The sequence below is a fragment of the Corvus brachyrhynchos genome, unplaced genomic scaffold (assembly GCF_000691975.1).
Source record: "Corvus brachyrhynchos isolate BGI_N302 unplaced genomic scaffold, ASM69197v1 scaffold101, whole genome shotgun sequence".
NCBI classification, from domain to species: domain Eukaryota; kingdom Metazoa; phylum Chordata; class Aves; order Passeriformes; family Corvidae; genus Corvus; species Corvus brachyrhynchos.
Genome location: NW_008237239.1, coordinates 9,841,465 through 9,867,524, shown reverse-complemented (window position 1 = coordinate 9,867,524; position 26,060 = coordinate 9,841,465). Strand labels below are relative to the sequence as shown.

The 26,060-nt window shown below is 35.7% G+C and overlaps 1 protein-coding gene across 3 annotated transcripts in view; it reads left to right on the top strand.

The window, feature by feature from the left end:
- The window catches only part of LOC103612599 (uncharacterized protein KIAA1107), a 31,194-nt gene extending 5,621 nt beyond the window's left edge, over positions 1–25,573 (top strand). Inside the window, exons 4-16 of one of the 3 annotated variants that reach the window (XM_017729910.1) lie at positions 1,814–1,894; positions 2,938–3,034; positions 3,657–3,745; positions 3,960–4,062; positions 8,124–8,306; positions 9,116–9,253; positions 10,283–10,412; positions 12,957–13,018; positions 14,067–14,700; positions 15,000–15,090; positions 15,648–15,787; positions 16,849–19,182; positions 20,527–25,573. In XM_017729910.1, the coding sequence (XP_017585399.1) occupies positions 1,814–1,894; positions 2,938–3,034; positions 3,657–3,745; positions 3,960–4,062; positions 8,124–8,306; positions 9,116–9,253; positions 10,283–10,412; positions 12,957–13,018; positions 14,067–14,700; positions 15,000–15,090; positions 15,648–15,787; positions 16,849–19,182; positions 20,527–20,996 (4,552 nt within the window). In that variant the 3' untranslated portion in view covers positions 20,997–25,573. Of the gene's footprint in view, positions 1–1,813; positions 1,895–2,937; positions 3,035–3,656; positions 3,746–3,959; positions 4,063–8,123; positions 8,307–9,115; positions 9,254–10,282; positions 10,413–12,956; positions 13,019–14,066; positions 14,701–14,999; positions 15,091–15,647; positions 15,788–16,848; positions 19,183–20,526 lie in introns of those variants that run through there. The other 2 variants (XM_017729911.1, XM_017729912.1) reach the window with 2 other exon arrangements.
- The last annotated feature ends 487 nt before the right edge of the window (positions 25,574–26,060 follow it).

Below are 26,060 nucleotides of genomic sequence, written 5' to 3'. Positions count from 1 at the left end.
CTGGGAAGGGTGCAACTCTCTTAATGAACTACTTTAAACAATTGAAAACACTGATAATGGAACTGGATTTTTGTACCTGGGCTGATGGGTCATTTTAACATTCAATTTAAAAATATTTAACTCAGAATTAATTAATTAAAGGACTTAATATGCAAAGACCAAGCACGAATAGGGATTTCATGTATGACATTCACCGTGGCTTTCTGTGTGAGAATAATTGAGAGTAGGATGAATACTTAAGACTTCATAGATAAGCTGGGGACTGCCAGGTTAGTTCTTTTCAGTATCAGAAAACTCTATTGAAATACATTCAATTTCCTTTAAAAGCAAAGGAGCACTATCCATGTACATGTTAGCTGTTGGCTGACTCAGTTTTCTTCAGAAAGAACTGTGTACCTTACAGTGCTGCAAAATGTAACTGCTTTGTGTTAATATAAAATTGCTTGGTCAAGTGATACTTTCTTAAATATTCATATTAGTTTTCTGTCAGTGTAAAAATACTACTGCAAAATCAGAAAGGTTATCTGTCGATTTGATTATAACTTCCAAATCCTTACAAAACAATATACTTGCAATTTAATTTATTCCTTAGTTTTTATGGTGTTTTAGAGGCTGATAGTCACCAATTACTCTGGTGTTTACACTTCTCTCTCTGTAATTGATTTCTCTGTGGTTAAGAAATTTTCATCCTTATTTTTCAGAATAGGCATTCTCCTGAGAAGTACTAAATCCTTATATGAGACTATTCTCATGCCAATGTTGCATAATTTCTGCTATTATGGGTTATATTCATAATTTTACCTTTTCCAGTTCACTTTTCTGCTTAGTCCTGGTTTCTGTGCTGTCTTTGACATAACTTATAAATGAAGTATATGGCTTACTCTGAAATAATGAAAATTCTGCTTAATGTAACAGCTGTCAAGACTGTGGGGAAGCTCCTTCTCTCTGCCTTTATGGCTATTGTGTGTGCTGATATACAGGGAGACAACTGTGCTGATTTTGCTTCTTTGCATGTTGCAACGCTGGGTTTTTTTCCTTTTGTTTTTAGTCATCAATTTCAATTGCTTAAACATGTCTAATGTTTTAAAGGGTCTTAGCTCTGCATGACTCTCTTCCATTTATACTAATGCACAGAGCACTTGTGGGTCCTAAAGATTGCACACAAAAATGTATGTGCACAAGTACAAGAAAGTGGTGTTCAGATCATGTCCATCATTTAGGCATTCTGTGCCTTTCTGCATTATGATGCTGGGACTGTGAAAGGATGCAAACACTACTGTGTAGGACTCGCAGCTTTCTTAATCTGAATAAAGACTTTCTAAATATTCTGAGTAACATTTCTACTTAGCACTGTAATAGAACTACTAAATGTATTTTTAGTGTTGCAAAAGATAAATATGTCATAAAATAAAGACTTAGAGTAATTATAATAAAACAATTATATAGTCACTTAATATTGACTTATTGCTAGTAAAGAGCTTGGCAATGATGAAAAATCCTTCCTCCATATTATCAGCGTAAATAATATAGTTATTAGTATTAGTCTACTTACTACTTATTTTTAAAGATTTAAAGTGTTAGAAAATTTCAGCAAGACTATTGAGTAGCTAAATTCACCCCAAATGTAGTCCATTTAGATAGTTTTGCGTTGCAAAATCTTACTGTTTTAATTTTATCAGATCATTCACCTTCCATTCACAGAGCAGCTGGATGATGTATCAGCTTTTTGACCAACTTCCTTTGGTTAAGAAATGGGATGCATTTTATTATGGGCATGTCTTTATTTGTATTTTTTCATTCTTCTTTTTTGCAGCATAAGCCATGCAGAAATGAGTGTCATCTTGCATTTTATATATGGAGCTATTTTGGACTTCCCAGACGAAGTTGATGTTGGGTATATGTCAAATTTTATTTTTTTTTAATTGTAATTTCTGCTTGTTTGCTTGTTCTATATTTTCTCAGTTAAAAGTCAAAAGGAAAATTCCAAAAATAAAGCTGTTGAAGAAATCTTATTTATTTGACAGCTACTGGAAAAGGTGTGCCAGCTGTTTTTGGAATACTCTATGAGGAGAATGAAAAACAGGATGATGTTTAATACCAAAATAATTCCTAATTTGCCTGTACCTTCCTTTTAGTTTTCAGAATAATATATACAATGTGTGATAGTATATAACAGTTAATATTTTTAATTTATTTTTTAATAATCACTCAACTTGATGAGAAGGCTAAGTAGTTAGTCTTAGATCCATGAAAGATGATATACAGGAACCAATGTAAATGTTGGCATTTTCTTCTGGGATAGTTTTTAATCACCGTTTTATACATAATCCTGTATTAATGAAGTAAATTCTGAAATTTGTGAATTATTCTCTGAAACCATTTACATATTAGGTGATGAACTCAGCCACTAAACATGAAAATGCTACAATTTCCTAAAAATATGGAATTGTTTATATGTCCCAATATCAGTGTATAGCTAATGAATTGATATAGAAAATAAAACTATGGTATTGATTATTATATAAAATAACTAATAGTTTGCTCACTCTGCTTTCTAAGAATGTCATCAGTACCTTTTACATAATCTCTGGGAAAAAACCTACAAAATTCCAAAACTCCGCTGGCACAAATTTTTTTTTTTCATTTGCTATCCTTAAAATAGGGAAACTGAGAGTCTCCTAAACAGTTTCTCAGCTAGTGGCTGAGGCTTGCTTCTATATAGGCTGAATTCGATGGCTGGGAGATTATTATTAGGTCAATATATGTTTCTGTTTTGAAGATTATTCTTTGGTAAGTGTCACACTTTGGTTATCAGTCTATTTCTGCAGTAAGTTCTGACTGAACAAAGAGGTGAAGTTAGCATGTAAATTGTCCTGTAAGCAAAATGAATATATCACAAGGATTTTTTTATTCCTGTCGCTACTGCTTTCTCTTTAGTCGCATGTTGGGCATTGCAGATATGTATGGGCTGGATGGGCTAAAAGAAGTAGCTATCTACATTTTGAAAAGAGATTACTGCGATTTTTTCCAAAAGGTATGTCACTTCTCTTGCTACTTTGTGAGCTATAGAGCCTGAGAATTTTGAATCTATTACTTAACGCTTAATCATAAGTGACAAGATACGTGAGAACTACGCAGTCAAGGTGTTGGCTGAAGTCAACAGTCCCTGTTTTTAGGTGTGAATCTGGGATTGATGGTGGGAATAAGGCCTGTGATATCATCCACCTATTTATAGACACTTGGAAACCCCAGCTGATTAAAAGCAGTATTCCACATGATTAATTCAATGTATTAAATCATGCTGAGTATAGTTTAATATGTGCCATTGTAAATGTAATTGTTCTTGGTGGGCATGTGCAAACGCTTTATATTTGCATATCTCGTTTCATGGGCATAGATTTAGAAAAAAATGTCTGTTCAATTAAAATTGGTTTAAAAACAAGCACCTGTGTAGAGTTGAGCATTTTCATGCATTAGGCTTATGAGGCTGAATCCTACTTTACTGACATGTGGAAATAGGTGACTGCATAAAGGCAAACAAACTTAAATATCATGGCAGCTGACATTACTTCTGTTTGAACTAAAGATTTTGTACTTCTGTATGGTTTCTGTAAATCAAAATGTACAATAATTGTGATAATTTTCTAACACTCTAGCCTGCTCCTGGCAAACAGCAACCTGTACTGGAATGCATGGCCATTGCTCATTCAATGGGAGTGGAAAACCTATATGCTGATTGCATGAGGTAAGTAAAATAAAATAAAATATTTTATTTTTAATTTATCTGCTTTCTGTTGAAAATATTTTATTTTGCAAGATAGGGTTTATTTTGGCATATGAAATGTTCACATTTTAAACATGTTTTTTCTTCACAATACTTCAGAGGTATCACTTATGCTAAAAAGTGAATATAGAACATTTTTCATCTCCTTACCTAAGAATGGCTCTCTTTTTAACAGATGGGTAGGAAAACATTTTGCAAGATGTTTTTCAGAGAAAAGCTTTGCCAATTTACCTACTGAACTTCAGAACAATTGTCTTGTTATGTTGATTAACTCTTTGGTAAGTAGTGTGCTTGTATAAAAATAGAGCAATGTAAATTTTTTTCCTTATTTCGCTGTACAATGTAATTTAAGAGATAATAAATACAGTATCTTAAATATGTAGTACATTTATACTATGTAAAAGTTCCAATTAAAATAATAATTTAAAAAACTATTTTGATGCGAGATGCCATTGTTATGCTTCATGACACACAGTCTAGTGATCATCACATCCAAGTCCACCATAATAATAGAAAATATGTTTATGAAACACAACTGTGACATCATAATGCAACATTATGGAAGTGTTCAAGGCCAGACTCGGGGTGGGGGGGCTCTGAGAAACCTGGTCTAGTGGAAAGTGTCCCTGCCTACAGCAGGGTGGCTGGGATTAGATGATCTGTAAGATCCCTTCCAACCCAGGCCATCCTATGATTCTCTGGTTATGTATTTGGATAGTGAAGAACAGGAAATCAGTGTATCAATCGCTATGTTACATAATTTGTGATTGCCTTTTCATTTTTACCTGTATTCTAATTTGGAAAAAATTGACTTCTTTATTTTCAGACCTCAGGTGGTCACTGGCTGTCAATGATCACAAGCTATTTGTTTACAGGCAGGCTGACTTTACAAAAATAAAGTAGCAGTATAGTACCCATATCTTTTACTTCTCAGATAAAAGTACTACACTGGTCCCCCCCAAATCTCCGCTTTCATTTTTTGTGGCACGCACTTACATTGTTCCAATTTAGACCTGCCTAAATTTAAGTATTTTCTAATTGTATTTCTGTATAAAACTGTGCTCAGAGCTGACTTAAGGTAACTGATTTGAACTAGACCTGTTAACAGAAATTTGGTCAAGTACTCAGCCTGTAAATACACGGAATTGTAACAGATATGAAAAGTATGTAGAAATAAACGTAAATCAGTAGAGCTGCTGCCAAACATGCCTGGTCTATATATGTAGCTGTAGTGTGGAATGTCACAGACAAAATGTAATCTAACTAGCTCAGGTAACATTCACAACATGATTTTGGTTCTAGCACACAACAGACAACTAAATATGTGGCATCTCATATATCGCATGCTGAAGTCCTTGTCGCCATGTCTGTGTTACCGTGTTACACAAACTAAATAGCTCCGTATGGCCGTGCACACTGTCAAACATACCTCTGGTTCAAGAGTTGCACTCTTAAATGGTTCTGGCCAAGATCTACCCCTTGCTGGAAGGACTGTGAAGCCTTCTTGGGACTGGTTTTTTTCAGGAATTCTATGGTGAAGTACTTAAAAGTGCTGAGGCCAGCAGGTCAGCTATGAGTGGCAGCTGCAACTGCATATTTACGTGAAAGCCTGCAAAACGACAGATTTCAGAGCTGTGTGCCTTTAGGCTGGAGATTAGATAAAGGTTCTATACCCGGAGGGTGGTTGGGCACTGGAACAGGCTCCCCAGGGTAGTGCTCACAGCACCAGCCTGACAGAGTTCAAGAAGTGTTTGGACAATGCTCTCAGGCACATAGTGTGACTCTTGGGGTGGTGCTGTGCAGGGCCAGGAGTTGGACCAAGTGATCCATGAGGGTACCTTCTAGCTCACCTGTGCTTCTGTGATCAAGAGAAGCTTGAGAATATCCACAGTTATAAAACCTGAGCAGTTCTACCACAATGCATAAATCTAACAGAATAAAGATGGCAGCTCAAGAGTATGCCTAGTATCTCGAGATGCTGGGTGTTCTGCCCCCATATTAGACCATTAAACTGAGCTGTTCCTCATAAAATATGCACACAGCTTTGTATTAAATTGTATAAAATTTGAGATGTTTTAAGTAACATTTTCAGATATAGATCAGTTCATTCTGATCTACACAGCTGTTCATAGTTAAACCACCACCCATCTCCAACTCCAAACTACCTCAAGTGTGTACTGTAGCCACAAGTGCACGTAGACACAGTTCTAGGATCTTCTCTAGGCCCTTTTGCAACATTATTGGGACAGTTTAAAGGTAAATGTTCAGGCCTTCCTTCCCCTCTGCTTATTCTAGCATATAAAGATGCTGTGGTTACAGTTTGTGTTGAAATACATGTGCTACCTTGCCAGAATTTGCAGAACAGTCATGGCACTGTGGTACTTGGTACTGCCCCTGTTGTGTACCCAGCTTCTCTGGAAGGTTTTTGCAGTTTGGACTAAAGTGTGTTTTAGTTCCCATATTAATGATTTAAAATTTGTGTTGGTGTGCCTTTGCAAGATTCACTGGTATTTTATGGACTGAAGTCTTGAAAGCGTCTAGAGTTGCAAAATTAAACAATAAAGTATAAGCCTCTTTCTGTCCAGAGAATGGTTCTGGTGAGCATTCATTTAAGCGTTTAAGACACCCATTCCAAAAACTTGTGGAATTCCCGGGGGAGTTTTTTGCAATCTGCAGAAATGCTTTAAAGCTGCTTGAGGGAGGAAGAAGAAAAGGTCTTACATTAATTTTGCAGGGGCTACTGTATGATTTACTATCCTTTTTCTCTGCTGCTAGAGTTCTCTGCTGTAAAACTAACAGTTACACCCAGTTAAACAGTATAACTCTGCCGATCCTTTCATTTACCGATGCTGGAAATGTAAAACCTAGTTAATGTGACAGCCCTTTAGAGGGAAAAAAGGTGCAAAGAAAAGGAGATTGCTAATGGGAAAATCACTGGGAAACCACAATCATGAACACAGAAACATTAAAATGGGAGTGCCATTTAAAGCACTCTCCAGGTGCTTTATGTATACCTATCCCTGATGTCTCAAACTCATGCAAGAAAATTACTGGAGTTTTAGATAAGTAAAGTGGAGTCCACTTTACAATGCTTAGGAAAAAAAGTACAATGAGAGAAGTAAAATTCAGTTAGAACCACTTCTACAAAGTGCTGATTTAATTAGAAGTCAGTGAAGGCATTTTATATTTCACTCTAAGTGTCTAATGGGAGTAAATGCTTATTGCCTTGTGAGCAGGGGTTGAATTCGAGGCAATTCAAAAAGCTTGTAATTGAGTCCAGTGGGAGCAAAATCAACCCATAAGCATATATGTAATTGTTAATTTACGTGATCTGCAGAGAAGCAAACTGAGTTTGCCCAGAGATGAGTAAAATAGTTTTTAAAATATATTTTAACAATGGATGGCCAGATTTTCTCTTTCAACTGTAATATGCACAAAGAAGGTACTCCCTGCTTTTTAAGTTGCATAGGACAAATGTGATTGTGATCTGAATTTGCAGTTGGGGTTTTTGTGTCAAATATTTATCTGAATTGTTGCTTTTTCAAGTGTTACTGCATAATTTATCAGTGTCCTGCTAGGTCATGTTGAATAGAGCTTTCAGGCCATTCTAATGTGGATAACCATAAATTCCAAGTTCTTTTCAAGTGATGTGTTTGCCAGTGGAAGTTGCCCTCAGGTACTGTGCTGATGCCATGCATGAAAGAACCAAAGACACAGACCAGGGTAATAAATATTAGCAAATCTGTTTGCATGTTTGAAGTGTAACTAGAAACATAACAGTTACTTTTCTTTGAGAAACTTTAGACAACAAAGAGGGTAAGTTCAGTTAAAACTCCATCTGGGAAGATAAATATTTGTTGCCTGACTCCTTTAAATAAAGCAAAAGGATTCATAATTATGAAAAAGTTTTCTCTGTATCCCGAATGCTAGGCCATCCACACCCACGTAAAACCTCAACTTAGATGTTTTATTCAAGAATTTCTTATATCTTTCAGTGACCTATAATGTTTTTTCTCTATTCAGCTTCTCCAGCTAACATTTGCCTTATTTTCTTCAGGACTGCAGTATGTAATGACACAGTTGAAAAAAATATAATAAAATCTACTGAAAATGTTACTACCTAACTGCAGGCAAAACAGAACCAATAGATTTTTCTTTTCCTGCTTTAGTTTCAAAGGCACATATAATTTTAAGAATTATAAAAATCCAAATTTATTTAAATAAGGGAAATAATGACATTATTGTGTAAAAGTTCAGTAACTGGACAGAAGCTACTTTACAATCAGCAATTCTTTAGGTAATTGCTTGGCAACAGGCTAATTTCTGCTTCTGTTTCAAGAACCACAAGAATGCTGCTTTCCGTTTGATGGAGAGTGACCGGCTGATCAATAGCCTTCCCCGAGTGAAATGGACAGAGACAGCTGTGGCCTTGGCATCACGGTTACATGAGGAATGTGTAACCTTTATTGTTGCAAACTTCCCACATGTAGTACAAAGTGAAAGCTTCTCTGTTTTGTTGCAGGTAAAAGTGCCCTCAAGTTATTATATGCTTCCAAATAAATTGAATTATATGACATTTTGGCAAGTTCAGGCTGTTAAATTACCAAAATACTTTCAACTTTTGTTTTGAAGTACAATTCTATGGAAAATTTTAAAAATACTTGGGCAGCACTAAGATTTTTGGGGGGTGGGTTTTTCCAGGTTTGTTTTAAAGTACATAAATACTTTGATACACAGGGCTAATACTGCATTCAGATTATGTGCTTCAGTTAAGCAAAGGTTCCAATTGATTTAGTGGGACAGTTTCTGTGTTGTAAAAAGTATAGATATCAGCTCCAAAAAAGCTTTCAGATCCCTGGAATAACAGCATGGGTTTACAGGATTATGAGTATGAGCAGTGTACTCAAACTTCTTCTGATTTTTTATTGTGAGTTGCACGAATGTGGCAATGCTGTATGTTCTGGTGAGAACATACCAAGTTGTCCAGCCAGTTCGTTTCTCCTGTGAAATATGTTTTTTAATATGTACAGAGGAGTGAAAAAAATTATTAGGGAAATGTTAAAACAATTTGTCTTTGGATCCAGAATTGCATGGGGCTGTAAATTCATCACAGTGTGCTTGTTTCTACAATTTCTGTTAATGAGCGAGGCCTCAGGATAATTTGCTAGAGGCCTGGAGAGGGGTGGGATTATGGAATGGATACAAAAGAAGATGCTCAGTTTTGGAATACCTCCTGCACAGCTTGATAGCAGATCGTCTCTGCTCAGTAATGCTTTTGCATACAAAGTACACGCTTTTGTTTTAAACAACTGCCTTTTGTTGTTTCCTCAGGCACAGGCAATGAGCAGCAAACCTGACCTTCTAGAACTAATTTTCAGTGCAATTGAAAAAAGCATTAATAATGAAAATAGCTGCTCTCTTCTTGTAGCAATGGATATGTTGTTGGACTCTGCAAATGTGAAGGAGATGGTAGGTTCTTCAGTGTGCAGTGTTTGTAGAAAAACTATTCTAGTATTGTTTCATGTCATGGTTCAAATCAGATGATACGGTGTGAACTCAGATGGCTCAGTCATGCAACTGGGGTCATACAGAAAAGCATCTGCATAAATCCAAGATCCTTTTGGAAGTACAGATAATGTAGACATTTGTTTACTTTAAAGAGAAACCCCATCCTGGCAATCAAAAAATTCCTGTGTATTACCGAAAATATAAGTCCTATGGGCAGCACTGCCCCATTGATCTTTGCTATCAATTTTAATTTGTGGTAAGAAAAAAACTTACCAAAATGCTGCATTACCTCAAACTTGCAGGGGAAGAGAGCTTATTCTCATTCTCCCTAAATATTTCCCCCCCTTTTTGTGAAGGTCACAGGTACATTTGCTTTTGTTTAAGACTGTCCTCTAAAGCAAGGACTGACATTTAATCCCATGTGTGTTTTTTGGATGGGGTGGAGATGTCAGGCTCCATGTGTGTAACATACCGTGTATATTCACACATCTAAATAATGACATTTAAGCTGTGGTTGACTGTAATTCTGGGAATAATTCATCAATAGTATGACAAAGAGTAAAAAAAAAATGAAAAATTAATTACTGCAGTCTGGTGCTATTGTAGATCTACTTGGTCAAAGCAATGAAAATTTAATCAAATACATTATTTTTCCCTGGAGTATTTGACCTTGTTGTGACACAGCTGACAGTGAAGAGCTATTATGGGGTTCATTTAAAAAAAAAAAAAAAAAGAAAAGAAAAAAAGAGCAATGAGAGCAATGTAGTGCTTACTAGTGCTGTAATTTGTAGGTTTTAAAGTACAGAAAAAAATCACTGTGGTGGGCAATAATCCTTCAAAAACAGCATCTCCATCTACCAGACCGTTATAAAATATAAGTGATGACATCATTGATCTAGCTTAGGGAGTAAGTAGATTCTGAAAGGAATAATGACTGGTTGCTATGACAATATGCCCCTCGCCAGCTGCTGATTTGTTACTTGAACACAGGGTTTTACGTGCAAGATCCAGGCGCTGCGTGATAAGCTCTGGGTCTTCCTGGTTCAGTCTTTTTATGCTGTTCGTCACACAGAAGGCTGGAAGCTGATGAGGCCAGACCATCAACAGAAAATACAAGCAGGTATGTCTGGCATCAAATGGCATTAGAATTTTTTAGCAATCTGTTTAGTAGATACAATGCAGATGGAATTGTGGAGCCTGATACAAATTCAATTAAAATTTGTGCTGCTTTGCGTTTTGAAGTGGTGTTTTAGAATAGAAGCATGATGGCATGCTTAGCTAGTTTCAAACATGGGAATCAGTAAGTAATTTTCTGTGAAGAGTCTGCCCTGCTTTTCTTTTTAGGAGTATGTATGATAGAAACCTCCCACCCTCCCCATCATGTAGATGGATTCTATTCTTATTTACAGCTACTCTAAATTAATGAAAACACTGCAGTAGGATTAAAAACCTTATCTGCCTCATTTTTAAGGAGATAAGAGCTGTGGATGAATTAAATTTGCACAAAGCAGATTATCCATTCTATGAATTCCGTTTCTGTCCTTTATCTTTTTCTCCATGATGTATAAATATTGCTCATCTCTTGCATAATGCTCATCCTGTGCACTGGGAACAAATGCAGATAGCTGGGCTCCTCGGTTGATTGGCATTGTGATCTTGTGTGTGCTGCTGCAGAGAGCCCCTAAGGAGCTGCATGGTGCTCTCAACATTTTAACAGACAGCACTTCCAACAAAAAGGAGTTTTTGTTCTGAACGCTCCTTTGTTTTGAAGTGCACGAGTATTCTGAGGATGTGGAACTGATGATGGAGTTCGGGTTATGGTTTAATATTAGCTTTGACAGTACAGTGTTGTAAAAAAAAAGAATGTTACATACTTCTCTGAATTCAAATCACTTTTGATTCAAAGGAGAAATAAACATTTTTATGTCCCTTTTGATAAAGAAAATAGTAGCTAGGATATAATAGTTATAAAAATGTTTATTCCTAGAGGTAGATGAAAATTTTATTCTACATTTACATGCTGAAAGATGCAGTGACAGTCTTTCTAAGCATGATTTAGGGATGTAGTCAAATAATATCTCATACTACTCTGTAAAACAGGATTAGGATTTCTTTCTTGATTATAAAATCCTTCAGGAGCAGAGGAGTCAGCTTTAGAAAAAAGGGTGGGTTGTTCTGATTTGGGGTGGTTTACTTTTAAGATGATCATGTATATATTGTGAATGATGTTTTAGCTACTTTACACTAGTGCTTTCAATAGAAAAAAATATTTAAAATCAAGGTGTGTCTTAGTGGTCCAAACTCCATCTTGCCAAAAATTGTTTTGTTTTCTTTTAGGTTAAATTCTAACTGAAGTTGCATACATTTTATATATGAAAAGGCTGAAATGTTTGCATGAATTATCTGGTTTAATTACAGGCAAAGCGATTGTACAATATTGGTAGACAAATTTTAATCCTCAGGTGAAAAATGTCTAGGATAACTTAGGTCAACTTTCATCTTAAAGATTTCCGGTGGTGGCTTTTCTCCTGGAAATTTAGCCTATATAGATTTAGAAAGCTGTAACAGAGGAGGAAAAATGCCAAAATAAGAGAGATGATATTGTGATTCTTTCATTTACAACCTGTCTTATGTTTTCTTAGGCACAAGTTTATATGGATTTTGTCTTAATATATTGGTATGTATTAATGTGCAGAGTCACTGCTAGAAAAAGGATTAGATCCCTGGGGTGCCATTTTCAGCATACCTTTTGTGTGATTTTTAGAGACCTAAATAAAAATTATTTTTAGTATCTTTAGTAAGAATTCACCAGAATTTCTGTATTATACATACAAAAAATGTTTCCATGTATAGCACATCAGAACATGAGGCACTGAATGACTAAATTTTTAATATATTTTTTGCAAAACCTTTTCTTCAGCTGAAATATGAATACAGACATAAATGAAACCTATCGATTCTGGGTCTGTACAGTGTCTATAAATATCCTTTTTGTATTCTACAAGTGCAACTGATTTAAAAGCTTTGTTGAAAACTGCTTTCCTCCCAGAGTACCTCAGATAAAAAAAAGGCATTCGCTGCCTGAAAACTCCACATGACAATCACAGGGATAATTCTCATGACATTACGCTGCATGCTATCCAAAGAGGCACTATGACCTTAGTGTGTACATTTAGGTATTTTGGCTTTGTCAGTTTTGAAAACTAATTTCATTTACTTTAATGTAATTAATCTTTTCTTTATATAGTATAAATAAATATCTTATAATTAACAATACAGTTAAAAGTCATTAATACTCTAAATTTGAAGGTATCTTTTTGTAAATTTTGTACACTTTCAAAGGTCTCAGTGCACTGCTAGCTTTAAATGAATTGAGCTTGGATAAACAAAAGTCTTATTATGGACATGGGGAAACAGAAGAGTTAAGTAACTTGCTTATGGCCATGTGATGTCATTACAGATCCCACATTTTTTGTTCCAAACATAAAACCATGTATTTCCACTTAACATTTGCTATGTCACCAAAATCAGCCTTTCTAGAATAATGACAGGACCCAAAGAAGTGCTTTCTGATTTCACATGATGTTAACTGAGTAGGCTGGCTGGATTTCTGTCCCCCTTTTTTCCTGCCAAATAGTAAAGAAACTGCTTGTTCCTTTTACAGCTGCATTTGACAAGGGTGATGACCGAAGACTTGGCAAAAAACCTGTATTCACCAGTTCTCAGGTAAACGTTTATATCCAAACATTAAAAACATTCAAATAACTGCAAACAAAACTATTTTCATTATTTGTTTTAAATTAATACTAATTTTCCATATTGCTTAATGGACCTCGGTTTTGAAAAATCTGTATTTTCTTGTAAACTGTTTCTGCATAATCAGTAATGTTCATTACTGGACACATCTTAGGACTCAGACTGTGTTGTGTGACATTTTCAAACCAATAAGCGCAAATAAAAGGCAGGAATTTGTGTTCAGAATCTCACATTCCTGTCTTGCTACATAATGAAACTCATCTGTTTCCCAGAGCAAATGGTTTGCCACTGAGCTAATGAACCTCTGCTATTATTACAAGCCACCACAACACTGAGTCTGTTACACTCCCTGCTCTGAAAAATATTTTTTAGTGCATTCAACAACTCTTCTATTGAAACTCACACTGAAAACTACATTATTAATTGGTAAAAAACCAGTATGGGTTTCACATGATTTGACAGTCTTGCATACATTGCAATGACACTAGTATCACAAAGATTCCCTTTCATGCACTTAATTCTCCATATTTGAGTTCCTCTTTACCTGAGAGTATCGATACTGTCATTTCTCTGTGGATATGCTGTTGGTAGTAGTTAAAAACATCACATGTATTGTAAAATAGTTTTTGGCTTTATGTTTGTAATAATGCGTAGTCTTTATTCCTTTTTGGAAAATATGCACATATAACTCAAATTTTTTTTTACTTCAGCAGACACTAATAATATAAATAAATATTACAGAGTAATTTGTTCAAAGTAAAAGTGAAACTCAGCTTAGATATTTCTGTCTCCTCTACACAGAGCAGTACTTTAATATTCTTGAAAGCCAGCAAACGGAGCTTAAATGTGTGTGTGTGTATATATATATATATACCTTTATTTCTATGTTGAATCTTGTTGCTTTAGATTCATGTACTACTTTAAAAGTAGATGTGTTTCAGAAATTACAGATTATGGATAATTTGGTGTTACAAATGTTTTGTTTGGGTTTTTTTCTGATGCTATTTTTTTTTCCTAGCTAAATAAAAATACTACTGCATCTGTTTGTATAAGGAATACTTCCTGGGCAGAACACGGCAAGAAAGATTGCAGGGGAGATTCTTCCACTAATCAAGATAAAATGAAATCTGATGGATTAGGAGCATCTGGACATGCATCCACCAATAGAACTACTGTTAATAAGACTTCAAAGCATGAGGATGTAAAGGGGAAGGATGGTAAAAAATTAGTTTCCAAGATTACTAAGGATTCTAAACCTGGGGAAAAAGCTGCTTCGCCAAAGGCTAGAGCTGTTATAAAGACAAAAATAGAAAATAATGGAAATGTGAAGGCTGAAAGCATGCTTACCAAGCAAGATACAGAAAAGACATCATCTGCAAGTGGACAAAAAAATTCAGGAAGTAGCAAAGGACTAAAGAATCCTGAGGGAAAAATTGCAGGTGCCAGACCTAAAGTGCTGACAGTAACCTCAAGCATGCAGAACAAAACAAAGCCATTGAAAAAAACCACAGGGAAGGAATCTCCCTCCTTGGTGACTATAGCAGCAACTTCCAGCAAGTCAGCAAATTCAAACATGGATATCCAGACTGCAGGTGAACAGACAGAGGAACCCAAAGAGGATAAATTGGTAGAGGAAGGGAAAAAACAGACTGGTAATTTTTTACAATTCTTTCTTCAGAGTCCTCTTCTGATTAGTCTCAGGCTGGTCATACACTGAAAACCAGCCAGGAAAGCTTTAAGAAAATCTATAAATTGATAAGAGTTACCTTCTTCCCCTGTAAATGAGTATTAACTGACTTTATGGTCAATTAATAGCCATCTAAAACAGTAAATATTTTACAAGTTTAGCATGTATGGTCTTCTCAATAACTGGTCTTCATATTTTAGATTTTTTTCAGTACTTATATGCAATGCATTTCCCCCTGTAATTAACTCTGAATTTACTTTACAGTAGTGAAAATAAAGGCATCTGTGAAGGTATCAAATGGAGTCACCACCAAAAAAAAGAAGACTGAGCTTGAGGCTAATGTCACAACAAGCAGGTATGTTTATATATGTGTGCATGAGTGGATGAGTTTGGGAAGAAAGGTTTCAGGTGAACTGTTAAACCTACCATTAGATGTTCTTTTTAATCTAAGAACGGTTGACTGTAGGATGTTATTGGCAAAACAATTTGAGTTAGCTATTGGCAACATTGCTGTAAAGATAAAATTGGTTTGGCTTTTGTGTTGGACTGTTGCATGCTAATAATTTTTAAATTGTTATAGGTGATTCAGAATTCTGCATACTGGAACAGTTAATGACTACACAAGGTGTTGTAAAATTACCATTTCTGGAATAGTTTAGTTTAAACTACTGGACAGGAGACAGCTGAAGCGCCGTGAAATTGTGAAATGGGTCATTATATATACATGTTTATATATAAATTAAAAATATAGATATGCATTTCATTTTTATTTTCAAAAAGTTTACTTTTTATATTGCATTTTCAATGTTTATGTATGTGGGCACATTAAAACACATATATTGCTTGTTTAAATATAATTAAACATTGCCAGACCTAAGCCTGGAAATAATGGATATAATAATTTCTTTGCAGTCTGTCAAAAAAACCAACAGGAAAAGGGTGTAATGAGCAAAATGTACAAGCTGTTCTAAAGAAAAAAGGGAATGTGAGTACCAATTCTGCAGCACAGCAAAAGACTCAAAACACACCTACCAATTCTCCCAAGAACCAAGGTAAAGTTTCATACAGCAGTTAAATGATCTGCCACTATTATGCAAAGCTTTGAGGTTTGTTTGGTTTTTAGCACAAGTATTTGGAAAAGTCCTCTGAAGAATTCTGGGTTTTTTCCATATTTCACTTTTGGTGACAATGCTAAACTGTAAAATGCAAATGAATGTGTCAACTTCAAAATACTTAAAAGATGGTCTTCACTGCCAGTTGGTGTTTTCTTCTGCTTGTTTAATCTGCATTGCAGAGTCTTCCATTTGCTGATCCCCTGCACTTCTGCATTTGGAACCATGACTGAGCTCAACAGAAATTCTGTAGGTCGAGCATTTGTAATAGGCAACAAAGATCTGGACTGCAGACTGCTTTATGCCTCCCTATTTTGGTGTTTTCCTGTTTCCCCCCTAGCAGCAGCGCTACTGATACTGGCCCCCAAACAAATACTCGATTTCAACAGCTACTGATAGTAGGTGTAGGAAATGACACTGTAGGACACAGAGATGAAACACTGCTTTAGAAGGATACAAAGTGTTAAGGATGGAGCTCCACTATTCAAGTTATATTATCTTAAATGTACTGTGATGTAGAAAACACAGGTTCTGTCAATTTGTGGTCATTAAAGATCTTGCAGTATTTCTGACTGAGCAGGGACATTAATTCTGGTATTCTAATCACATTACAACTAATGTAATTATTTTCTGCCTCTGTTCATTTCCTCTACAATATAAATTGAATACAGTACTCATCACTTCCTGTGCTAAGCTGCTGTGTAGTGTTTGTATGCATTATTAGAGAGCTGCTGCTTTTTACTCCAGGGATGACCACCTCAGTTACAGGCTGAAGTAATTCCTGTATGTATATTCTATGAACTGCTTTAAAGGTGCCAAGATGGTATTTTTATTTACTATTTGTTATTTCAAATCTTAATTCTTTAACATGCCCTAAATCCCTTAGTTACATAAAAAGTTGAGTAACTTGTTTCTTAACATAAACAAACACTAACATAAAACTGGTGAATATACTGTGACTGGCATATACAACCTTTATAGTCTTTTTTACTGTTTGTTAGGACCTCAGGGGGAATCACCCAATTCACTGAAATCAGGAATTTCTCCAAAACATAATGAAGAAAAAAATGTGTTACAACACCTGGTTCAGACAACACTCCCAGAAAAACATCCTTCAGCTAAGAAGAAGAGTATTAAACAATCACAAACACCTGTAACAAAAGCCACTGCAAAAATAACACCTAAGACTCTGGCTCCATCAAAGAATGCTGAGATCACAAACAGTAAAGACCCAAAACAGAAAACAGCTGTACTAAAATCTCAGTCCTCCGCCCAAAAGCATTCAAGGAGTGATTCTCCTGTTGTCCAGAAGAATGTGCACACCTCTGAACACAGAGGTTCAGGACAGAAACTTGAGAAAAACATGGCTGATGCTGTGGCAGGTCAGCTTCATGACAGTAATGAATGCTATTCTGCAAATGAATCTTTAAAACCTGCCATGGAAAGTATCACTGACAATAAATTGCTGGAGTCCTGTCAATCCAATAAACAAAAATTACCAGATTCTTCTGAAAATGTGCAATACAAAATACAATCCCAATCTTCTTCTCCTCTAACTGCAGAAGAAACTAAACTGAATATTTCACTACAAAATGACATGGAAAAAAGACAAATCTGTGGAGATCGGACTGGAATTAGAAAGACTGAAGATCCAGAGAAAGATGATAATACAGCTGAATTTCACTGTCATGCACAGTCTTCCAATGATGGAAATTCAGACTTTTCCAAGGAAACAAATCAGAAGACTATTGTTTTAGGAGAACTGGTGAAAGATTCAAAAGCAGCAAAAGTCTGTAATGAACAGAGTGATACAATAAACTCTGAAACAGGTCTTAACTATGGCAAAAACGCTTTGTCAAACTTTTCCCAAGTAACCAATAAAGAGGATGAGACATCATCTCCTCAGATCCATGTGGAGGGATTTCTTACAGTTGATGAACTGTGTGATACCTCAGCCTTGACTGAATATAAATCAGTTACAACAGACTTAGATGATGTTTCAGAATGTTCCACAGAACAAATAACAGAAAAATATTCACCTAATTACACAGAGCTTGTAGAGCCTATGGAAATGCCAGAAAACCATGAAAATGCAGAAATTCCCTTTGTGGACCATTGGAGTACTGGTGCCGTAGATCCAAAAGAGAGTCCTGAATCAGATACTGGCAGTGCAACCACATCCTCTGATGATATAAAACCAAGATCAGAAGATTATGATGCCGGAGGCTCTCAGGATGATGAGGGATCCAATGAAAGAGGGATTTCTAAATGCAGTACTATGTTATGTCATGATTTTCTTGGAAGAAGCAGCAGTGACACAAGCACACCTGAGGAGTTAAAAATTTATGATAGCAGTCTAAGAATAGAAGTGAAAATGAAAAAAGAGGGTTCTGATCTCTTCCGTGTTAATTCAACAAGTGATGATGAAATACCAAGAAAAAGACCTGAAATTTGGTCCCATCAAGAGAGTTCACGGATCAATACTAGAGAAAGCAAAAGTTCTGCTTTTGGTAATGCACAGTTTACTCAGGAAGCAGACCAAGTTTCTTCTTCTGCCGATGAAACAGAAGATGACAGATCTGAAGCAGAGAACGTTGCAGAAAACTTTCCACCATCAAATGCTCCTACTCAACAGTTCCACGGAATTGATAATTTAGCTTTTGAGGATGCAACAGAAAATGATACTGCAAGTCAGGAGTTTTCTAAAACTAAAAATTTCAAACGATCTGTTTTACTTTCAGTAGATGAATGTGAAGAACTGGGAGCTGATGATAAAGTGGAAACTCACACTTCACGTCAGCACTCAGTAGATTCTCTTACTCCGTCAGAAGTATTTGACAGTGTTTCTCAAGAGCACCATGGAAAGACATTTTATTCAAGATACTCATTAGAAACTGAAGATGGATTCCTGGATGGCAAACAGCACAAGGATAGAGACAACAGATCAGATAAAAGTGGAAGTTCTCTCCTCCATCTTCACGGTACTGAAATCCCAGGAAAGGAGAATCAAGGTGCTTCAATGACTGAACAAAATTGTCCAGAGAAAGTATATTCAGCAGGTAGTCCACATCCAGGAGAAAAACAGCAAGTAACTATGAAGAATGAGGTGGATAGTGAATTTCACCAGTGCAATAAGTACTTAGACAATGACACAAAATCTCAAGAAAGGCCATGTCATCTGGATCTTCAACAGAGAGAAAATAATTCTGATGTGCAAAAGAGCAGCTCTGCAAAACCTGTAGAAGCCAGTAAGAATCAGATGCTGACTCAGGAAAGTCAAGTGAGAGACAGTCAACCAGCAGCTACTGAATGTGCTAATACTGATTTACTTCCAGGTAATGTACAGAAATAGAAACATTCAGTCATTCAAAACCAAATTAATAGGGAAAGCTTTGGCAATTTGTCTGGGATTGAATCCTGAAGTAATTTTGGCTGAAACTATATTTAAATATTTTTAAGTATTTCACTTGGGTAGAGAAATGCTTGTCTGTTTGAAATATCCGTCAATACCCTGCTATTCAATGAGAAACTTGACTACAAGAAAAGAGATTTTATGTAATGCTAAAAGAAAGATTGGATGCAGTTGTCTGTACTTCAGTTACTTTTGATCCAATCTAATATTGACAGCATCAGCTTTTGATGGAATCTTAGTATTTGTTTTGTCTGCTTGACAACATATAGTATGTCTGAATGGGATGTGCAATAACTAAAGTAATAACCTTAACTAAAGCGCACTGAACTGTTTACCTGAACAGCTATATGCATTATTGTTGTAATTTATTTATTTATTTATATATTATATACAAATTTGAATCATTCTCCCACTGAATATAACTGAATATTTGCCATATACACCAGTGGGAGTAGGTTTGAACTCTGCTTTAAAGCTTATGAGATGTCTAAAATTCTAAATTTTACCAGTAAAAGCTTATTTCCTAAAAGAGAGATTATACTTAGAACTGATGCTTATATACAAAAAAGTTCTAACTTGTTCCATGTAGCTAGATGAATATTTGTCTAGTTTTGTGTTTTGTCTTCTTTATATCAACAATTCAGTCTGTTTATCCCATCAAAAATATACAATAGTGTTGATTACAACTATTGTGTATTCGAGAGTAATGAAACACTGATGATGATCTATGTTCAGCCAGACCACAGAACAAGAAGACATTAAAAGTTGTACTATTTTTTTTAAGTTTGCTTGCCCTTGCCTGCAGCTGCCCTTGCATGTGCAGTGTAGAAATAAGCCTGTGGATAAACAATTTTGGTTTTAATTCTCTTCTAAGCTGACATAGCTTAAGTCACCATTCAGTAATTATTCTCTATTAATTCCCTCTATGCACCTCCTGGTCTAAATTTAATTTATGTAGTAAATGAGAAATTTCATGTGCATTAAGTGTATATTTACATTGTCATTTTCTGTATCAGAAACTTAATTATGGAGGTTATTGTTAATTACCAGTGGTGATTGCTGCTTTAACTTAATTTATAAATCATACTTTGTTTTTTATATAGGAAATAAATGACTCAAATTTTGTCAATTTTGTATAACCCTCCATCCCCCCTTTTTTAACCTGATTGGATTGTCCTTCCTGAATGAATTAAATTTTGCTCTACACAGCCCTGAGGGGAGGATCATCTACAATTTTTACATTGTACAGTATTGTGAATTATTTCAGGAGACATAGATGATTATGACACAATGGCACAAACCTGCATGTATGAACATCGGCCTCCAAAAACCCTTTCTCCAATATATGAGATGGATGTTGGAGAAGCAATTGAGCAGAGGATGGATTCAGAAACAGCAGTTCTAGAGATGGATTTTGAAGATCAACAGTTTGCAGAACAGGACTGGACTCTACTCAGGCAATTGTTATCTGAGCAGGACTCAAATATAGATTTCAAAAACTCTGTTCCTGAAGACCTTAACTTAGCACAATGTCTTATTAATCAGACACTGTTTCTGGCACGAGATGGTTCAAATCCTCAGGGTACATCACAAGTTGACACATTCAGTAGGTGGACTGAACTCATGTCTCCACTTGACGATTCCTCAGCAAGCATTACAGTGGCAAGCTTTTCATCTGAAGACTGTTCGTCCCCTCAAGGGGAATGGACAATTCTTGAACTGGAGACCCATCATTAAGGTGTCAGCTTTTTGCAACTGAACTCCAACCCATTCCCCAAATCTATTTTTGATGAGTTGTTTCCATACAGTAATGAAATACTGCATCAGTCAAGAATGAACAATTCTTGATACTGAGGCAATCTTTCTGATAAAATGAGGTAAATATGTTAACTTATAATCTAGATTTAATCACAAGTACAATAATTTTTCAAGACTTAAATGTATGTCTTTTCTAAAAATGAACTTTGAGCATGTATTTTCTAGAGTTGTTAGAAAAACTAGATGACATGAAAGAAAAATCTGGGTTTCCATCCTCCCTTTTATCTTTTTTTTTTGACATTTAATGTTCTCATTGATCAAAAATTTAAAGATGAATGCACAATTAGTAGAGCTATTCCTCTCCTTTTACCCCCCCTCTATATGGTGACTTCATTTTACAACAATAAAGATTCAGAACGGTTGTGTCAAAAGGTGATGTGTGCCAACACTACTTTAAATGTCAGAAAAACATAATAATAGTCAAAGAAAATGTTTCAATCTGAATCTGCCTTGGGCCTTATTAATATGAGCAGCTTGTTTCATCTGTTTCTTCCAGATTTAATTTTTGTATTTTGGTTTGTTTTGTTTAGAAGTTTCCAATAAATTTTTTTAATTGCCTTTTCTTCAAATATAAGACTTTAGAGGGTCTGTGCTGTATGAAGAGCACTGTTTCTTTCTTGGAAATGCACATATTTAAGTAAATATTTTAAGTGGCATAGTGCATGAATTCAAAGGAATTGGTAGAATGTTGCTCCTGCTCTAAGAGACAGCATGTCTGATGTCTCCAAAAGTACATCTGAATCTGAAGTTGTGGTCAGTGTTACATCTGAAGTCTGATGTTAACTAGAATTACCTTCAGCCATTAAATAATTACACTTGCACCATCCTGATGCTGAGGCATAGCAAGATTCTCAGGAATTTGGTTTTGTTTGTTTTCATAGATGCCACATTTTTAGGAGCAGTAATAGGATTCTTGCATCTTCATTAATATCTCTAGCATTGCTTTTATAAATTGAGACTAAATGTCACCATAACCTTTCTTTTGACTCAGAGTGAAATAGGATATACAGATCATTCTGCTGCTTTTGGCTCTTTGGGTGTGGATAGGACTGATTATTGTCTTTTCTGATTTGACAGGGGAGGAAGGAATGAGAAACTTTCTGTAATTCTTACCAAGTCAGAATTTCTGAAACATACAGGGTTTTTTTCTTGCAAAGGTTGGACCCTCTTGAGATGTCTGCATTATGGAAACAGTAGAGCTTGTCTTTCACACAGCTTAAAATCTAAAAAGGAAGTATTCTACCTCCTCTTAGTTATTAACAGAAGTGCCTTCAGAAGTGGGTGCCATATAGCAGTAAAAGGCTACTAACATTCTATTTTGATTGAAACTATATAAGTACACAGCTTAAGCTGGCTGTAACCACTGATAACATGGTCAGTTTTGCAAGTTTTTGCACAATTCCAGCAGTGCACCTTAATTTTCTTGACAAACTTCATTTCTCTTTATTCATAGTCAGAAACTCAGTTCTGTGGAAATATGAACTTGCCCTAGTGTATGATTAAAGAAGTTACAGCTTTGGATTTGACATAATAAAGATTTTTGAGGCAAAATATCTAGCAAGCCACTTTGTTGGATTTCTGGTACAAAAGTAAAAGTAATGTTTTATTCTCAAAATGAATGGAGGAAGAATTTTATCTTGTTCTTTAATACCAAGGTAAGAGAAAAAAAGGAAAACCTCCCTTTCTCTTTTATGTCAGTGGAGGACTCTAAACTCATGAAAGGAAGATGTTCAGTCTCATAATAAAAATCTTTCATCTTCTCTTTTAGCAGCAGTATAAATAGTCCAAGATATTATAATTCAAAATATTATAAACCTAATACTCTGTATTTAACCCAGTCTTCATATTGAGCGAGCTAGAACCGCCTTTAGAAGGTGCAAATCCTCAAGAAAACCTATTTTTCACCTTCCAAGTTTACAAGGTATATCAATAGGTGATAATCTTTTGCATAAAATAAAGAATTATAGTACTAGCCATAGTAAAAGATGATGCTCAGGAGAAGCTCTTACAGCAGGCTAAGGAATTGTGTTTTTCAATGTCTGTACTAAAGTAAAAATTGTTTACCAAAAAGTTTAATCAACTTTAAAATCCTGATGATATTCTGACAGTGGACATTCACATGTTAGACAAGATGAAGTGATGGAAAGGAGAAGTGACAGAAAGTGAAAGAAGGGATCCTTTTGTCTGTTTTTCGCTTTGCCCATGTTTTTAACTTCTTACTGAATTGATAAAGGGACACTGAAAATTGACACAAAATTTCAGGTTTATTGTATGAAATGCAATCACATGTAGGGTTTTTTTAATTGGGGTTTTTGTCTTTTTCAGTTGTATCAAAATTAACTAGCTTCTCTCCAAGTCCCCAATAATGTTGATGCAATTCCTTTAACAGTTTTGCAGCAGACCACTGATTAGGATATTGTATTGTTCAGTTGGTACATAGGCAGCCATAGAATTCAGCTTCCCACAGCCAAACAGTGTCTGTAGAAGTAGCAGGAATAGAAAGTGGTATTGTTTTTAATTCGCGTTACTAGAGTGCCTGTGAACCTTAATCAGACCAGCATCCCACTGGCTAGACATTGTACAAACAAAGAACAAAAACAAAGACTTCCCACAGAGTGGTTAGAATCCAAGATAAGACAAAAGACAAAAAAAAAAAATGCACATGAATGGAAAAGTAAAATGAGAGTGTCAATATTTGTCTAGCTGATTAGCAATGGTTTCAGCACATCATCAGTTTAAATAGTCATTTTTTCTCCTGTGTGCATTACGAGAAGGGGAAGCTGGAGGGTGAGATTTGAAGGCTGGATAACGAGGGAGCTGGAAGAATGGATATTCCTGACCAGCCTTGTGTGCTGCCTGAACTGTTTGAGTCTGACCTCATTCAGGAGAACGTTCAAGCTTTAAGTCAGGTGTAGGTGGCTATTTGTTTAATAGTATCAGTCACTTGAGTTCTTTGGAGTCCTGCTCATACCTCCTGACAATGATTTTGTCACTGTATTGGCCTCTTCTCCAAAACATGAGAGAATGGATAAAGGTTTGAAAACGTCATAGAGAAACAATCAAAGCCAGTGTCATAGGCTCCAAGTGAATAGTGATTACAAGGTCCTGAAAGACCTTTAAAGCAAAGACAGGATAGATACATCTGATGAAACAGTGAAAGTGGCATCAGTGAGGAAACTAAAAAGACGGCATAGTCAGAGCGCTACCCTTGCAGTAGTATTTTGAATAAGAGCAGTGAAGTTGCTTTGTCAAAGCCTGAGGACACCATGTTGCAGTTAACAGGTGACAGTGACAGCTTACCTGAGACTGTTCTGTGAATGGGCAAACATGTCTGTATCCTACAGAGAGTAACGCCACATTTAGTAAAGTATTGGTGAAATTTAGAGGAGAGGATTTGGCAATCAGAGTCTAAGATAATGACCCTACTTCATTTGGCCTACCTCAAATGACATTATGAAAGTGAAAAATAAGGAAGGATGTTTTACATGTAGGAATGTATTAAGTTTAAAGAAGGCTAGACCTCCAAGTAGTATCTGTAGGCATAATTACTTTTTTTTTTCACTTGGAAAGTTAAGAGTCTAGTCTGGACTGGAGAAGCAGCTCTGCAGGGTTTTTACATACACATAATAGCTAAAATTGTATTTGTGGAATAAGTCACCAACAGACATATTGCAGACAGAAAAGGGAAGGCCAGACACTTGGAACCATACATGAAACTGAGGAATGGGAAGGTTCTTCCAAATAATCTATTTAAAAAAGAAATTAGGGAAGCAAAGGAAATAAAAAGATGGAGATAGGAGTCAAATGAGGATGACAGGATTTAAGGAAAACTGTACCACTGGCTTCACTGAACACAGCCCACAAGGCAGATGAGTATAAAATACCAGTTTTGAGGTTGATTAGGAAGGTGTTCTTAGGGGCTGTGGTCAAAATGAGAGATTGGCCTGCAGAGTCAAAGGCAACAGACACCAGTTTGGTGTAGAGCCTGACAGAACTGCAGGAAGACAGCTGAGCCTAACCACTAAGAGAGAAACAACAGTTAGAAAAGCACAACAGTTAATATGTTTTGGTTTGCTTTTTCAATGGATGAGATTATGCCATTATATAGTGTAGCAGAAGAAATGTGGAGGCTGAGACATACAGTGAAGATCAGAAGAGATAAGTAAGCATGAAATTAGATCAGCAGGCAGTCTGGACTACTACAAGTGATCAGATAAGTGCATAAAAAACCCCAGACATCTGCTTTTGTGGTGTAGGGGTAATGGAAAGGACACTTCATAAATTCCTAAGATTTTCCTTTAGAAAAATTTCTAGAATCATAGAATTACAGGAAAATGCAGAAAAATCATAGAAATACAGGAAAATGCAGTCTTGAAATGACTAAAGGTGTGTAGTCCAACCTCCTACTAAAAGCAGGGGTAACTTCAAAGTTAGATCAGGTTGTCAGGGCCTCATCAATGTCCATAGCATATAAATGATGATAAAGTCAGCAGGCAGAAACACAATGCTCATGGGAAACAGATATTTGAGATTAAACTATTCTCATTATAATAACTACTTTGGGTGTCATTGGAAAATATTAATAATACAAGAAATACGGCTAGCTTGCAACATTTGAAGTTCTGGATGATACATGACTGAACTGTACAAGTTTAATAATCTTATTCCACACCTTTTAGGGTTTTAAATTATTTCAAAATCATACTCAATTTTGAGTTTGCAAATTTTATTATTATTTTGGAAGAACTAGGGCAAGAGAACTTCCCATGTTGCTTACAAAGACTGTGCCTAGGGTGTGTTCCCCTAGCATTGTCTCTCAGTTTGTTTCAGGGAATATGTTAAAAAAAAATTCACATACCTGTTCTAGGTACAGATTGTAGGAGACTATTTTATACATATTTCAATACATATTATTGCCATCTGGAAAATAATAAGTAGCATGCTCGTTCTACTTTGCTCCAGAAAACCTAAACCTTTGCATGA